This window comes from Acomys minous (genome assembly GCF_964271855.1).
Source record: "Acomys minous genome assembly, chromosome: 15".
In the NCBI taxonomy this organism is placed as follows: Eukaryota; Metazoa; Chordata; class Mammalia; order Rodentia; family Muridae; genus Acomys; species Acomys minous.
In genome coordinates, this window is record NC_140497.1 from 99,937,005 (window position 1) to 99,953,249 (window position 16,245).

Sequence of the window (16,245 nt, forward strand, 5' to 3'; positions counted from 1 at the left end):
CAATGGAGCCCACGTGCTGCTGGGGAAGATCCCACAGAACCACATGCTGGACCTCCGCATTGCCAACTCCAAGCTCTTTTGAAGGGCATTGGCCATGTTGCAGGTGGGAGCGTGATAGGAGGCTCCAAAACCTAGACTGTCACAGAAAGTATTTTTACAAAGTCAGGAAGGGGTGTAGAGTTAACGGCTTTTTTCTCCATGGGTGTATCTTTCTTGGAAATATCCTCTGGTCTGCATGCATGCACACACAGGTACATTGAGGGGGTCCCAGCAGGTGTCACACAGGAAGTGAACCAGGTGAAGAGATAAGAATGAAATGCTGGTGCAGATCTACTTCATGAGCATGGATCGGACATGGGGAGTCCAGTGCCAGGCAGTTTGTTGTCAGCTATTTGAAACACAGTACAATCTGAGGAAAGGTTTCCAGGCAACAATCATTGCACTTCCAGGTGCACACTAAAGCTTAAGATGCGTCTACATAGAAACTCCTTTACAGGCATTATGAGAGTGGTTATACAGCTAAAAGGCCTAGAAACTAATGTGGTCTCTGGCCAATAGCATAGAGGTTAGCAAGCCATGAAGTACTTGTGACATCTCTTTTAAGGATGGGTAATGGAAGCGGGGTACAATATTACATTCCTGTAACCCAGCACTTGGGGAAACAGAGGCAAGCAGATCTCCGAGTTTTAGGCCAGCAGGGTCAGAAAAGTGAGTCCAGGACAGCCAAAGCTACACAGAGAAACCCTGTCAAAAAAAAGAAAAAAAGGTCTGGGCTGGACTGTTTTCACTTTTAGTGGTGTCTTTTGATTTCAGCAATAAAACTAAATGTCTTGTTTTGAAACCTAACCTCCAAAAAGTCAGTAATAAAACTCAGTACCCGGAAAAAAGGAAATTGGGGGCTTCATGTATTCCAGGCAAGAGAGAAGCTGTGTTCCAGATAGTATTCGTGAGAGAAAGACAATGCCAGTTAGACAGCCTCCTTGGGACTAGAATGAGTGCCACATCCACTCAGAGACCAGCGAGCAGAGGGCTTTGGTTACACCCTCCCCTGGTGTTTGCAAGAAAGAGTATAAGGAAGTCTGGCAGTGCTGGGTACCCTTTGGTGGTTGGACCCAACAAACACTAGGAAGGTGTCTGAACAGCCTTAGACTTAAGTTCTCATAAGTTTTGATATATCAAAGGCACCCAAATTCATCCCCATCCAGTCTTCAGGTGTCTACAACCAAGGCTCTCACTGTTGAGATCTGGCTCCCCCTAGTGGCAGAGAAATAGCCAACAAAGAGATGCCCCAGGACCTCCCCCATGGAGTTACAGGAACTTTTAGTGGTTAGGACTATCTTGGAATATTACAAAGGGAGGTCGAGAATCTAGGACAACAAAGGAAAAATGAGACAAATAAAACTTGGAACTGTTTTAAAACTTACAGAGGTTATACAGAGTGAATAATAGAGAGTTAAGTCTTTGTCAGGAGATTCAAAAATGTCCCGACCCGCCGGGGTTCGACTAATGCTCGGGAGAAGAATTTTCCTGTATAGGGACAGAACACAAGACACGAAGAAGGGGGCAAGTCTGGATTCTGATCAAACTCCGTTTATTGAAAAATTTCACGAAGTTTTCATAGGCACAGAGGCATGGGTATTTGTGTAAGCAAGGGTTGCTATGAATACCTAACTCTGGAATGTTCCAGAAGGTGTCTACCTTTGCAGCTGCTATAATTGCAGAAGAGAGAAATTCCAGAGAGAAAAAGAAGTTGTGAAAATCTGGTTAGTCAGGAAAAAGTTCCCGGAACTGCTGCTCACAGGCAGCTGCTTTAATCTGATCTTACCAGTAGTCTTACTGGAAAAGCTAGTTTATAGCAAGAAAGTAGCTCGGGGGTCTAAAAATGACCAGCTCCCACAATAAACCACAACAGGTGTCTACCTGCCAAACTACGACAGGGTCAGCAGTTTTCTGGTAAATGGCAGACTGCTGGAGAAATAGGAACCTAGGCTCTAACAAGATGGAAGAACATTGTCCTTATAGCCCGTCCCCTACATAAAAGAGCTAAAGAAGTTCAGAAATTTGTTAGAATGGAATAAGGTGTGGAGGCATGCACCTCTGATCCCTTCACATGGAAGGATGTGGTAGGAGATTGAATTGGAGGCTATCCAGCAAGATTTTCTCCCTGTTAAAAAAATTCCTCAGAGACAAACGGGCTACAGCGTGCTTCTCAATACTAGCACTCTCTGGAGAAACCAAGCATCTGAGGGGATGAAAACATCAAGAGCATAGGCAGTGATGATGACACAATGACGACAGGGAGCTGACCCTGAAGACTCCAGGACTGAAGAAGATAAAGGAAGTGATCTCTCTGATATCCATTTGCTGGATCGAAACCAAGAGGACTTAGGGTAGGAGACAGTTGGATACTGAACATGTTTGAAACCTAATATATTAAAAATGGAACTCATGATCCATTGTTATTTTCACAACTTAGGCCAGCTAGCATGGATCTTGAATATTCTACAGAGTGTGTAAGGTCAAAGAAGGGAGTTTGAACCTGGTAGGGGATGAAAGTACCAACCTGATTTCACATATGGTCTCAACACACACAGCTAAATGCCCAATGTCCCACTTAAACTCAAGGCAGGGTTTGTCAACATGGATTAAATCTAGTGTGGCATATAGAAACTAGTTATAAAACACTCCCCTCATGGGAGAGGGAAGAACTGGTCTCTTTTCAGCTGGTGACTGACTCCAAAAATGAGCTCTGTTTTATAGGGTCCCCAAACTACACAGTGATGGCATATATCCAAATCAAGCAGGCAGAAGAACTTACCACAGAAAAAAACTGGAAAAAAAATGGAGCACTAAGATGAATAATGACAATAATGAGCCGTAATACAAAGCACAAGAGAAATATGCACACATTCAAAGCAGTAAATATAATCGAACAAAGAATGAGGAGAAAGGAAGGCTAATGTTTTGTGCACAGGAACTTCAAATAATATGTGTGCTATATTGTTCCTCCAGGACATGGGGACTCAGTCACGCTAGCCCCTGTACCCCTAACAGGAGATCTACAGACCGCTTCCAGGAACAAAGTATGAACAAAGGGAAATGGTAACGTCAGGTAGAGAAATGCATCACGCACTGGCCTAAAAAGTACTTGGCACTGGGGTCACAAATTGATAGCCTATCAGCCCTGGTATGCTGGAATGCGAAGAACGGGTACCACTGCTGTGTGTTCCCCATCCCCATCCACCCCAAACACATAATCTCAGTCTAAACATAAAGAGAACACCACACACACTCAAATTTAGGGCCTATTTTTTCTTTTCTTTTTCTTAATTTCTTAATTTCTTTATTTCTTTTCTTTTTGAAGTTATAAATCCTAGGACTCAGAGGACTCTGGGCTTGATGTTCACCAGCATGGTACTATGGATTAGATACTGAACATTTGTGGAGAAATACGAAATCCAAATAACAGCTGGATTTTACTTAATATAAAGGCACTGATTTTTTTTTTTTAACATAGGATTTGTTAGCTCAAACTGGCTTTGGCTTTGCAGTGGAGCCAAGGATGACTTTGAATTCTGGATCCTCCCACCTCCATCTCCCATGTTAGTCTCGTGGTTTTTACAAGTATGCTAGAGTTATATAATGGGGCTGGGGAGATGTCTCAGTGGTTAAGAGCACTGGCTGCTCTTGCAGAGGACTTGAGCCTTGTCCTAGCGCCCCCTAGTGGCTTACAACTGTCTGCAACTCCAGTTCCAGGGGATCTGATGCCCTCTTTGGCTCTCAGGCATGCATGTGGTGCACGCAGGTGCAGGCAAAATACCCATGTTAAGGATTCTTGAACAAAGGTCAATGGGATTTTCTGTACTATTGTTTCAGCTTTTGGTTATTCCAAAATAAAAAATATAGACGCGGCAGTGAGACAGTAGGTCCTAAGAGAGGGTGCTCCTCGAAGGCCACTACTCACAGTGATGTGTCTCAGGGCGACAGAAACTAGAGAACATGGAGACCCGTGGTCTTACAAAACCAAGCGCCTCGAAGTCTATGTGGGTTCCCACCTCAGCTGTCCTAACTCTCTCCGATTCTACATGACTCTGTGTGCTAAGCTGCAGTGTGAAATTTATGGCAGTGTACTCAGTCCAAACTTAGGACAGTGGCCGGCTCCAAAGAAAATGGGAGTCAGAACAAGCCATTTTGGATGCCCTTTGAAACTTTGCCTCATCACTCCTCCCTTAATAACAGTTTGTGTAGCTAGGCCCCAGAAGATTCCTGGATGGATTCTTCCCTGATCTTTGGCTATCAGACATCTCAGTACAGAGGGCAACCACAGGAAAGACTGTGTGCCAGTTGTGATGTCATGGAATCTCAGCCTGGAGACAGAATCTCTCCAGTTGAGAGAGGAATAGGCTTGAGAAATGGTACTAGTTTGGGAGCTGGGTATCCCACTGCCTGCCAGTTTCAGCTTTATAATTTTCGTTTTGTTAGTTAGTGGAATTTGGGAGTTGTTTTCTTGGAGCCAGAGCCAGAAGCAGGTGGCACCCAAGACAAAGGTAGGTAATAGCCACTCTATCCTGGACCTCACTTCTCCACATGCTGGACCCCTGTAGGTTTGTATAAATGCTTAGCCTCTGGGCCATAGGAGGAAATGACTGGAGGGAAAGGGAGAGTTGAGACAGCATGTCTCTCTCTCTCTCTCTCTTAATTCACTTTAGAAGCTTTAGGCTGAGCATGGTAGTGCATTCCTTTTATCCCAGCACTTGGGAGACAGAGGCAGGAGAGTCTTTCATTCTCTGTACTAGGGGCCCTAGCCAGGACAGAAGAACATGGGGGAAGGAGAGTCCTAAGGCTGGAAAGGAAAAATGAAACTTTATCTGGAGATAACATTTGGGTGTAGAATTTTTATCTTGGAATTAACATATGAGCTAAGCAAACTTGAGTGACAACAGCATAGGGAAAAGTCAGTTGTATTTCTTGACACCATCGACAATCAATTAAAGAACCAAGCTTCTGTGAAGATGCCACCCAAAATAGCAGCACATAGGGTAAAGCGCTTTACCTAGTGTGTGCAAGAGCGTGGGGTTCTATCCCCAACCCAACATAAAGATAAAGAAATATTAAATGACCAAGCATAGATATAAATAACACAAGAGATGTGTAAGATATTTATGCAAAAGCCTATTATTGTATTAAAAGGAAGATAAAACAGAGAGGAGTCATGTTTATGGATCGAAAGATTCATTAAGAAAACCTAGGTTTTCTCTTAAGGTTTTGTCTTATCTCTTCTTTAAACAGCCCCAAATTGAGCAATTTAAGCACTATTTCAAGCATAACACATGATGTCTATTGGCTAAGGATAAATTAAGACATAGTAAAAAACAGAAACATTATATAACACTGAAAACATTACTTTCACCGAATGAAGGAATGTATACTAAGTGATTATTATTTAAAATTCAAAATCACAAAATAACACATGTGCTAAGTGATAAAAGAAAAGTATTTATGATGAAAATCAAAATTGTTTAACTATGAGGAAAGAAAAAAAGGCAAGTGGGAAGAAGCACAGAGCACTCCTAGTGTGCTGAAAGTGTTTGTGTATGATGTGTGTGTGATGTGTGTGTGTGCGTGCGTGCGTGCGTGCGTGTGTGTGTGTGTGTGTGTGTGTATGTGTGTGTGTACACACATGTGTGCATGTCATGGGGCAGGTAGAAGTAGAGGACAACCTGCAAAGGTCAGTTCTTTCCATCTGCCTTTGAAGGTCTTAGGAATTCAATGTAGGCTGCCAAGGCTTGGCAGCAGGCACCTTAACCCACTGACCACTGTTTAAGTGGCTGTTCCCTTGTTAATGCAAGTCTCTAGAGTACGTGGCTCATATTTACTTTAGAGTTAGTACTCCACACAATAATATAGAACTTAGTTTTAAAAAACAACTTATATGTATGTGTGTGCATGTATGCACAGATGCCATGGCATGCATGGGGAGGTGAGAGCACATCATGTGGAAATTGCTTCTCTCCTTTTACTATGTGAGCTCCAGAGATGGAACTCAAGTCATCAGACATGGTGTCACAGATATTATCTTGCTGATATCTTAGTATATTTAATAAATCACTCACAAATAAATAAATGAGATGGTAACTAATGATATGGCTAGGGAAGACAACTGAGTTGATACTTGATGTGGGACATAAGAATATCCATAGATGAGATGAGATGTATTGTCAATAAAATCTCCAACCTAGAATGTAAACCTGACTTAGTGTTTCTTTCTGTGTTTCTCTAGGCTTCGAAGCAACAGACCCAGAAGCTCACAGGTCAGAACAGTTCTACCCCTTTTTGCTACCTCAAGGCTGATGGCAGATCTGCTTTAACATTCTAGTCTTTAACAGCATGTGGAAGAAAGTGGGGAAAGGGGATGTGACTGGAGAGTATACCATCTTTCTAACACCTTCCAAAGTCATGCGAACAGCCCATATCCCCCCTTACCTCCCTTTCTCATGCTTCTCTGTCCATGTATTTTTATGTAAAGCCCAAAGTGTGGGAAGGAAATTCAGTGGGTCAGGAGAATGGATGAAGATAATCCCCAAGAGTTTGATGAAGGATGTCTGTTACCTGTATTCCTCTAGCATAGATTTGTAGTAGACATCTTTGAGGGAAAAATGTATCAGAATCTCTGTGTCCCCCACTGCCATGTACTTCCCAGTCCCGTGCTTCTAATGGGACGCTTACAGTACATGATGGAGAGAGCATAGCATGGACTTTGAAAAGACTTGATAGCTGTGCTGGGCCACTAATTGGCTCCATGATAAGCACAACTTCACCTTTGCCCTCATGGTTGTTAAATGAAGGGGGTTCTCTTAGAATGACATCAGCAGGCACTATGCTAAATAGCATCTTCTTTACTCCTATTACCAGCTTCACAGGTGGAAGAAGCCAGGCTACATTTTATTAGTGGTGACGAAGTGACGGGGTAAGCAGAGTCTGACTTCAGTCTGTCCTCCTGTCAAAATGCCTGTGCTGGCTTGGTTCATGCCAACCTGATATAAGCCAGTGTTGTGTTGAAGAGGGCACCTCGACTGCCCCTTCCAGATTGCCCAGTGGGCAAGACAGGGTGCGTTTTCTTAATTGATGACTGGTATGGTAAGGTCCGGCTCACTGTGGGTGGTGCCACCCTGGACTGGTGGTTGTAGGTGGTATAAGAAGGCAGGGTGAGCAAGCCATGAAAGCAAGCCAGTAAACAAGAGTTCCTCCATGGCTTCTGCATCAGCACCTGCCTCACAGATCCTGACCTGAGTTTCTACTCTGGCTTCCCTCAGCAGTGGAATATGATCTGAGAATAGTAAGATAAAACATATCATTTCCCCACTAGTTGTTTATGGTCACAGTGTTTAATCACAGTGATAGAAACCCGAATGAAGGTACCATCTTAATTGTAAATGCTATAAGTAAAATATTTGTACTTCATTTACTATAAGAGCAATTATCTCCTTCCTAGATTAACTATTTCTACTGGGTTAGCTTACTGGTACTTTAATATCACTTCAATTCCATTGGCATTCTTTGCTGTGTCCAGTATTACAGGATTTCATATCAAGTGGACCCAGGATTATGCACTATGGGCAATATACAAGCATCTTGAACAGATCTTACGACAACTAGAAAATGCAAGGTCAGGAAACAGAGTTTCTGGGTGGAGGGTAGAGAAAGATTTAAAATAAAGGAAGGAAGAAGAAAACAGAATCAAAAAAGAGAGATAAAGAGAAAAGTTTGAATAATAGAAATTTTTAGATGTATTTATGTTTTATGTGTATGAATGTTTTGCCTGCATGTATGTCTGTGTACCACAGGCATGCCTGCTGCACACAGCATCCAGAAGATTGTATGTATCTCCTGGTACTAGAGTTACAGAAATTTGTGAACCAACATGTGTGTGTTGGGAATCAAACTTGGGTCCTCTGGAAGAGAAATCATTGCTCTTAACTGATGAGCCATTTATCCAGCTCCCACAGCAATGAGGTTTTGTGTGTTTGTTTATTAAAAGTATATTTATATTACACATATTTTTTCTTTTGTGTGTGTGTGTGTGTGTGTGTGTGTGTGTGTGTGTGTGTGCATGTGTGCACATCTGTCCCATATCATGCATGTGGAAGCCAGAGGGCAAGCCAAGGCAATCAGTTCTCTTCTCCAACATGTGTGTCTTAGTGATCAAACTCAGGTCTTCTGGCTTAATGGCAAGCACAGGTGTGTGTGTGTGTGTGTGTGTGTGTGTGTGTGTGTGTGTGTGTGTGTGTGTGTAAAATGAGTGTGTCACTTCTTTGGTGCCATCCACCTTGCTTACTGAGATAGAGTCTCCCACTTGGATTCACTGATTGGCTATGGCTGGCCAGTTCGTGAGCCTATGGATGCACTCGTCTCTGTTTCCCCAGCACCAGGGCACCCTGTCCTTTCATTATCATGTGGGTTATGGGCATGGACCTCAGCTTTTCTAATTGTGTGGCATGCACTTGACTGACTGACTTGTCTATCTTGCTCTTGATGGAGGAATTCTTCATGCACATAATTGATGTTTGTGAACGCAACTCCTTATCCCCATCACGTCTCCCTTAGACCAAGCATATTTTGGATTTGAAATGACTATTCCCTTTCTTCTTCCTAATTTTCCTTTACTGGCTCCTATGAAAATGAAAACATTTCTCTTGTTTTTCAGGGTGATACTTGTGGGACAAAGTTTACATGAGTCCCACATTGTGTCTTCTTCCTCTGTCTCTGAATTGTGGCTCAGGAGGCTGTCTCACCTGGCTCCTACTGTAAAAAGGGAAAGCATTATAGTGAGTACAGCACATCCTCTGGATCCTCCAACAACAGCTCAAGCCTGTCTTATCTCCCTGCCCTTTCTGAAGGAACAACTTTGCAATCCCACAGCAATAGTGGACCTGTTTCCCTGCCAAAGACACCCTCTATGTCCAGGAACCAAGGCACACCTCAGAGTACTTTTAAAATGACAGATCCTGAAAAATCAGTTGGTTTTTTTTTTTTCAGGATTTGTCAGTTCTTCCTCCCTTACATGGGCCAAATTCTATTTTGAATGAGAGCCGGGGACCCCTAGTATGGTCTCCACTCCAGCTCTCTCCTTCTGTCAGAGGAGACCTGGAAGGGCATATATCTTGGAATGTTTCTGCTTTGCGGAAACACCTAGTACCTCTGCCTGTAAAGAAATCCTGGGACATGCTCAATGATCTGGCAGAGGTACCAGGGGTCTCTGAACAAGGAGACCCAAGACTCAGTTGCCTATACCCATTCCTCAGAGCGATGAGGAAAATACATACAGATCTTCAGGTGTTTCATCACTTCATTCACTGAAAAAGGATCCAAAGCACCTGTCAGAACAGAGTATAGAACAGAGGGTCATAGATCTTCCAGAAAAATGGGTACAGCTACAAAAGGCACGAGTACCTAACATGGAGCTGGCACCCAAAATGCCATGTTCAGCCAAGGCCAGCATAAAGGTCACACCACTGCCATTGCTTCAGGTTATGACTTAATGGGACTCAGCCCAGAAGCACACTCGAGGGTGACCACATCTGTGAGATTTTCCCCAAAGCCATCTACTCCAGGACAACCTCATCAGAACATGGACCCTTCGAAATTCACCCCATGGTGCAAAGAATTGGGCTATTCAGAGGTGAGCTCAAGGCAAAGTCACAAAGTGATGAAGACTGCAGTGTTGGCCTCCAGGACCTGGCCAGAAATGAAGACTACTCTAGAGATGACACCATCAAATCACGAAGATGTGAGAACAACCGGAGGGGCACCAGATAAAGGGGCAGCACCTATAGGAATGAGCCAGCAGCATCCAGTTATAGAATCCAAAGTAGTGCCAGCTACACCGCCACTTCAAGAAATGGGATATTTGGGAGGACACACAATCCCACAACCTAAGCTCATGGATTCAGTGAACTCGCCCTGGGACTCACAGGATATAAAATATGAGAACCCAGTCCTGGATCCAAAATTGCCAAGTATGAAATCTGTGGACATACCCACAGATTTAGTCCCAGAAAGGGCAAAACATAGACTGTTGACCTCAATGATGGTATCTACCAATTTGGCCCCAGAACTTTATCAGCAGAATGTACACCCTGAGGAATTAACCCCCGTTCCACAATCACAACATAAGGATTTCATGCCATCAGCCCCAGAGTCTCAGCTTCAAGGTGTGAAGTCGGGTTCTGTTCCATCAGCCCCAAAGTCTCAGCTTCAAGGTGTGAAGTCGAGTTCTGTTCCATCAGCCCCAGTGTCTAGGCTTCAAAGTATGAAGTCATGTTCTGAGCCATCAGCCCCAGAGCCTCGGCTTCAAGGTGTGAAGTAGCATTCTGTGCCATCAGCCCCAGAGCCTCGGCTTCAAAGTGTGAAGTCTCGTTCTGTGCAATCAGTCCCAGAGTCTCGGCTTCAAGGTGTGAAGTTGGGTTCTGTGTCATCAGCCCCAGTGTCTAGGCTTCAAGGTGTGAAGTCAGGTTCTTTTCCATCAGCCCCACAGTCTCGGCTTCAAGGTGTGAAGTCGGGTTCTGTTCCATCAGCCCCAGATTCTCAGCTTCAAGGTGTAGTCTGGTTCTGTGCCATCAGCCTCAGAGTCTCCGCTCCAAGGTGTGAAGTCTGGTTCTGTGCCATCAGCCCCAGTGTCTCCGCTTCAAGGTGTGAAGTCGGGTTCTGTGCCATCAGTCCCAGAGTCTCGGCTTCAAGGTGTGAAGTTGGGTTCTGTGCCATCAGCCCCAGAGTCTTGGCTTCAAGGTGTGAAGTCTGGTTCTGTGCCATCAGCCTCAGAGTCTCAGCTTCAAGGTGTGAAGTCGGGTTCTGTGCCATCAGCCCCAGTGTCTCCGCTTCAAGGTGTGAAGTCGGGTTCTGTGCCATCAGTCCCAGAGTCTCGGCTTCAAGGTGTGAAGTTGGGTTCTGTGCCATCAGCCCCAGAGTCTTGGCTTCAAGGTGTGAAGTCTGGTTCTGTGCCATCAGCCTCAGAGTCTCCGCTCCAAGGTGTGAAGTCTGGTTCTGTGCCATCAGCCCCAGTGTCTCCGCTTCAAGGTGTGAAGTCGGGTTCTGTGCCATCAGTCCCAGAGTCTCGGCTTCAAGGTGTGAAGTTGGGTTCTGTGCCATCAGCCCCAGAGTCTTGGCTTCAAGGTGTGAAGTCTGGTTCTGTGCCATCAGCCTCAGAGTCTCAGCTTCAAGGTGTGAAGTCGGGTTCTGTGCCATCAGCCCCAGTGTCTCAGCTTCAAGGTGTGAAGTCGGGTTCTGTGCCATCAGCCCCAGTGTCTCAGCTTCAAGGTGTGAAGTCAGGTTCTGTTCCATCAGCCCCAGAGTCTCGGCTTCAAGGTGTGAGGTCGGGTTCTGTGCCATCAGCCCCAGTGTCTCAGCTTCAAGGTGTGAAGTCGGGTTCTGTGCCATCAGCCCCAGAGCCTCGGCTTCAAGGTGTGAGGTCGGGTTCTGTGCCATCAGCCCCAGAGTCTCGGCTTCAAGGTGTGAAGTTGGGTTCTGTGCCATCAGCCCCAGAGTCTTGGCTTCAAGGTGTGAAGTCTGGTTCTGTGCCATCAGCCTCAGAGTCTCAGCTTCAAGGTGTGAAGTCGGGTTCTGTGCCATCAGCCCCAGAGCCTCGGCTTCAAGGTGTGAAGTCGGGTTCTGTGCCATCAGTCCCAGAGTCTCGGCTTCAAGGTGTGAAGTTGGGTTCTGTGCCATCAGCCCCAGAGTCTTGGCTTCAAGGTGTGAAGTCTGGTTCTGTGCCATCAGCCTCAGAGTCTCAGCTTCAAGGTGTGAAGTCGGGTTCTGTGCCATCAGCCCCAGTGTCTCCGCTTCAAGGTGTGAAGTCGGGTTCTGTGCCATCAGTCCCAGAGTCTCGGCTTCAAGGTGTGAAGTTGGGTTCTGTGCCATCAGCCCCAGAGTCTTGGCTTCAAGGTGTGAAGTCTGGTTCTGTGCCATCAGCCTCAGAGTCTCCGCTCCAAGGTGTGAAGTCTGGTTCTGTGCCATCAGCCCCAGTGTCTCCGCTTCAAGGTGTGAAGTCGGGTTCTGTGCCATCAGTCCCAGAGTCTCGGCTTCAAGGTGTGAAGTTGGGTTCTGTGCCATCAGCCCCAGAGTCTTGGCTTCAAGGTGTGAAGTCTGGTTCTGTGCCATCAGCCTCAGAGTCTCAGCTTCAAGGTGTGAAGTCGGGTTCTGTGCCATCAGCCCCAGTGTCTCAGCTTCAAGGTGTGAAGTCAGGTTCTGTTCCATCAGCCCCAGAGTCTCGGCTTCAAGGTGTGAGGTCGGGTTCTGTGCCATCAGCCCCAGTGTCTCAGCTTCAAGGTGTGAAGTCGGGTTCTGTGCCATCAGCCCCAGAGCCTCGGCTTCAAGGTGTGAGGTCGGGTTCTGTGCCATCAGCCCCAGTGTCTCAGCTTCAAGGTGTGAAGTCGGGTTCTGTGCCATCAGCCCCAGAGCCTCGGCTTCAAGGTGTGAAGTCAGGTTCTGTTCCATCAGCCCCAGAATCTCAGCTTCAAGATGGGAAGTCAGGCCAGCTGACAATTGGAGCACAACCCCAACATGTACAATCTGATGGGTTGGCCCCAGATTCACAGTTACAAATAAATCAGTAAATTTGATTTGTGGTTCACAATCTCAAGGTATGGAACACATTCATTCAGCAGCACCACAGGAGTTGCAAGGGGATATCAATAGTGCTAATTGTGTTTTCAGTGAGCTTTTACTGTGCTTACAATCACTGTAATGCAGCTGAAGCAATGTGACAAATTCTTATTAATCTACCTCTTGTATGAAGAAAGCTTTAAATTTTTTTTAAAAATCACTATAGTTAGTCTTAAAGTTCTGTCACTTAAGTTTGGTAGTAGGAAGGATGTATATATTTTTCTGACAATGAAATCCAGTGTTGCAAATAAAATAACTGATTTTTTTACACCTCATAGAGTATGTGATAAAGCTTCCCAAAGTTAACCCTTTTAGCTCCTCTGGATGTTACAGCAGAGAATGGAGACAGGATATGACCACTGAGAAGATGCTGGGTTTTCCTGGCAGAAAGGTGACCCAGAACTGTAACAGAAGTGTGGCCAGTTGCTATGATGAGAGTTAAATGAGTTTTTCCTTTTTATTTTTTTTCTTCTCATGATTAGGCAATCATCTGCAAAGGGCAGCACAGCATATCCTACACGTTGTCAAGGAACCAGACTGTGGTGGTGGAGTGCATGATACAGACACGGACATGTTTCAGTTAACACTTCTTTCTAACACTTCTGTCCCATTTCCCCTTCCTTGTATGCTTTGACATTTGACCAGAACATCTACCATTCTGTCATCCCCAGGAGGAAAGAGATAGAGATAATTATAAAAATTACCTATTCTAAAATGGTAATAGAATACAACCATATCCTCAGATATTTTTGATTGTTTGATTGTTTTTGAGATTGTGTTCTAATAACAGCATTTCTCTTTTCCCTTTTCCACCTCCAAACTCTTGCACATACCCATTCTTACTCTCCTTCAAATTCATGGCCTCTTTTTTTTTTATCACTCTTGATGCGATAAAAATAGATATTAACAGTAGACACAAAAAAGTAAAGGCAACGACTTCTTAAAACAAATCTAATAGAAACATTTTGTAAATAGTGTAAGTCAAAGAAAACAAAAATATATTGAGGCTTCCGCAGGTAATTGCAGCAGTGTATAGAAATACTCATGCTATGTGGTCAGTGCCTTACCATGTTCTAGAAAATGCAAAGCGTGAGCACTTTTATAATTATATTTTAAGAAGACAAAGATTGATATCCTACTAACTGCTTTTGTCTCAAAAAACTTCTATGACCTTAAGAAAGTATAAGATGAGTGTAGGAAGAGTTAATGGCATGTTACAGAGCCTAGAAGTAAACCAAACAAAAGCAGAAGGAAAGAAAGCAAAAAACATGAATCAATGAAATTGAAAAGAAAAGTATTAGAAAATGCACCCAAGACTCAGGACTTAAGAAACAGCAGAAAGTTTTAATGTGGACTCATAAAGATAAAAGGCAGAAGTGAGGCCTGCACTTCTGTATAAGAGAGAAGTGTGGACAGAGTGAGCCGTGATTTCATGCGTTAGATTGGGGAGGTTGGTCAGCAAGTAAAGCAGCAGGTTTTGATTTTCACAGTGTAGCTTCTTTATGTCTGCTGGAAATGTGAAAGGTAAAGTGGGGGCTTAAGACAGCAAATCCGGATGCCAAAGATTGACTCCATCCTGCACGGACCATTTTCCCAGACTTTACAACAACCAAGAGCAGACTAGGGACAGCTGTCAGAAAGAGAGTCATAACTCTGCCAGTAACTGTACCTTAAGATCATTAAATACAGGTGAGCTCACTTCACAGTACACTTTACAGTTACCAATTGGAAGAGCAGCACTGAGCACCTGGTGTGGAAGTGGCCTCTGGACAGCGCTGTGAGACAGTCGTGTCTCCACAGAACAACACTATAGCAACAACAATGACATAAACCAGCAGACCTACTGGCCAAATGACTCTGCCACCAGTTTATGCATACATAATTAAGGACTATGAAACATGACTTAACCACAAAAATCCTTGGTTCAGAGTTATATTTTCTAGTGAAAAAATGTAAATGTACGCTTCAGCATAGGTAGAGTGGGTAGACCAGAAAGCTCCATAGCACATGTGAGCTTCAACAGCTCCAGCTAAGAGGAGGCAACCTACATCAGAGTTACCTTCTTTATCTAAACTATCCTCAAAATTTTGGAGAAATATTTGTCTCTATAGCTATCAGATTAAAAATTAAGATTAAAAATTGGTGTAAGTAGCTGCCTGAGGAAGAAAACTGCCTCAGAAACTAACACTATGAAATTCTAAATGACTAAATGGTAAGATTTTTAAATTAAATAATTAATGTATAAAGTGCTCAAGTTAAAACTTCCTAATCCTGAAACATCCCCAAAGAACATAAAATAAGTTTTTATGAATATTATGAATGAGTTTTATATTTTAGGTAAGTTCCTTTTTAGCCGAAATATAATAAAGGGAAAGGCTAGTGACAAGTGGGAGAAATACTTACAATGCATGTCCCAAAATATAAGATACTCCTAGAAATAACTGAGAAAAATACATACATACACCAAAGAATTTAGTAGATATTCATTTTAAAAGAGCAATAAATGGCTCTTTAAAATAAGAAAATATGCTGTACTTCAAAGGAAAATGATTTTAATACTACTTTTGTCTTACTAAATTAGAGACACCCAAAGACTTTTGTCAAAAATGTGAGAAAGACAGATAAATCTCCTACACATTATAAATTAATGCAACTTCCCAGCATAGAAATTTGGAAATGGCTATGAGAAATCAGAGATGTTCACATGCTTTGAATGAGCTCTGATCTTTCTAAGGAAAAGTTGTCCTCCTCCCACAGATTTATCCCAGGGATGTCCTTACACATGTACAACGGTGACATTGTACAAAGTTCTTGCTCAAAGCATTGCTTAAGAAATACTTGAGTATGGGCCCATGGCAGTGCAGCAATGCACAATGCAGCAGTGTACAGTGCAACAGTGCACAGTGTGGCAGTGCAGCAGTGCACAGTGCACAGAGCACAGTGCAGCAGTGCAGGGGTGCATAGTGCACTGGTATCCTGCAAGGCCATGGAGCTGAGCAAGGAAAAGCTCTGAATACAGACTCAGAAAGAACTCATCAAAACAGACTGAAGGAGCAAATAGCAATGGCATTTGTGAGTCCTGCTGTTAGTATTGGGTTCAGTTAAGGTTACTTACTAGGAAGTGTCAAATAATTAAATCATGGTATTAAATACACACAATAATACTAAGTGGTGTATTAACATTAAGTGTTGTATTGTTAAATTGGTATTATTGAATGACTTAAACAATTCCTCAGTGCACTGAAAGTCTCTAAAAGGGTAAATAAAACATTGACTAGGCAGCTAGCTTTGGGAAGGAAGGAGTAGACAGGTGATGTGCAGATTTGGGGACCGTGTGAAGCTAAACAGTTCTGACAGCTGGGCACTGTAGATGAATAACAGACATAACCATAAATACACACTTAGTTATTTAAATGACATCTCAAACTCAGAAGCAAGGTTTCTGCTATTTGCACACAGTATTACAGCAGCTCCACTCTCCAAGTGCCACCTAAGAGCTCTCTTCTTTGTTATGGCAATGATGAGCATGCACTTCCTGTCAATACTGTTATGGGACTTTATAATGATTCTTAAAGCTTGGAAGATGTG

General features: G+C 43.7%; 2 protein-coding genes across 4 annotated transcripts; one reads left to right on the forward strand and one right to left on the reverse strand.

Annotated features, from left to right (window-relative positions):
- Positions 1 to 3,012: 3,012 nt before the first annotated feature.
- On the forward strand, positions 3,013 to 10,335 carry LOC311584030 (uncharacterized protein). 3 transcript variants are annotated; one of them, XR_014774758.1, is made up of 5 exons: positions 3,013 to 3,112; positions 6,281 to 6,311; positions 6,913 to 6,967; positions 7,571 to 7,666; positions 8,705 to 10,335. XR_014774758.1 is itself a non-coding variant. In XM_084758069.1 (5 exons), the coding sequence occupies exons 1-5, from the start codon at positions 4,413 to 4,415 to the stop codon at positions 8,997 to 8,999; spliced, it is 612 nt and encodes a 203-aa protein (XP_084614195.1). In that variant the 5' UTR covers positions 3,893 to 4,412; the 3' UTR covers positions 9,000 to 10,335. The 3 variants fall into 3 exon arrangements, 1 of the variants encoding a protein (XP_084614195.1); XR_014774759.1 differs by having other exon boundaries at positions 3,039 to 3,083; XM_084758069.1 differs by lacking the exon at positions 3,013 to 3,112 and adding an exon at positions 3,893 to 4,547.
- A 137-nt stretch (positions 10,336 to 10,472) lies between these two features.
- Positions 10,473 to 15,747, reverse strand: LOC311584029 (uncharacterized protein). The gene is made up of 2 exons (XM_084758068.1): positions 15,438 to 15,747; positions 10,473 to 11,642 (listed from the first exon to the last, which is right to left on the reverse strand). Exons 1-2 carry the CDS (start codon positions 15,643 to 15,645, stop codon positions 10,591 to 10,593), a joined length of 1,260 nt encoding a protein of 419 aa, XP_084614194.1. The 5' UTR covers positions 15,646 to 15,747; the 3' UTR covers positions 10,473 to 10,590.
- Between the last annotated feature and the right edge of the window lie 498 nt (positions 15,748 to 16,245).

What these genes read in the sequence shown, in the direction of transcription:
- LOC311584030 (XM_084758069.1), top strand. Translation starts at nt 4,413, where the DNA reads ATGGTACTAGTTTGGGAGCTGGGTATCCCACTGCCTGCCAGTTTCAGC. An exon ending in AGGTGGCACCCAAGACAAAG is followed by an intron (nt 4,548 to 6,280) that starts GTAGGTAATAGC and finishes GTGTTTCTCTAG; the next exon opens with GCTTCGAAGCAACAGACCCA. An exon ending in ACAGACCCAGAAGCTCACAG is followed by an intron (nt 6,312 to 6,912) that starts GTCAGAACAGTT and finishes TCCTATTACCAG; the next exon opens with CTTCACAGGTGGAAGAAGCC.
- LOC311584029 (XM_084758068.1), bottom strand. Translation starts at nt 15,645, where the DNA reads ATGGCCTTGCAGGATACCAGTGCACTATGCACCCCTGCACTGCTGCAC. An exon ending in AATGTCACCGTTGTACATGT is followed by an intron (nt 11,643 to 15,437) that starts GTAAGGACATCC and finishes CACACCTTGAAG; the next exon opens with CCGAGGCTCTGGGGCTGATG.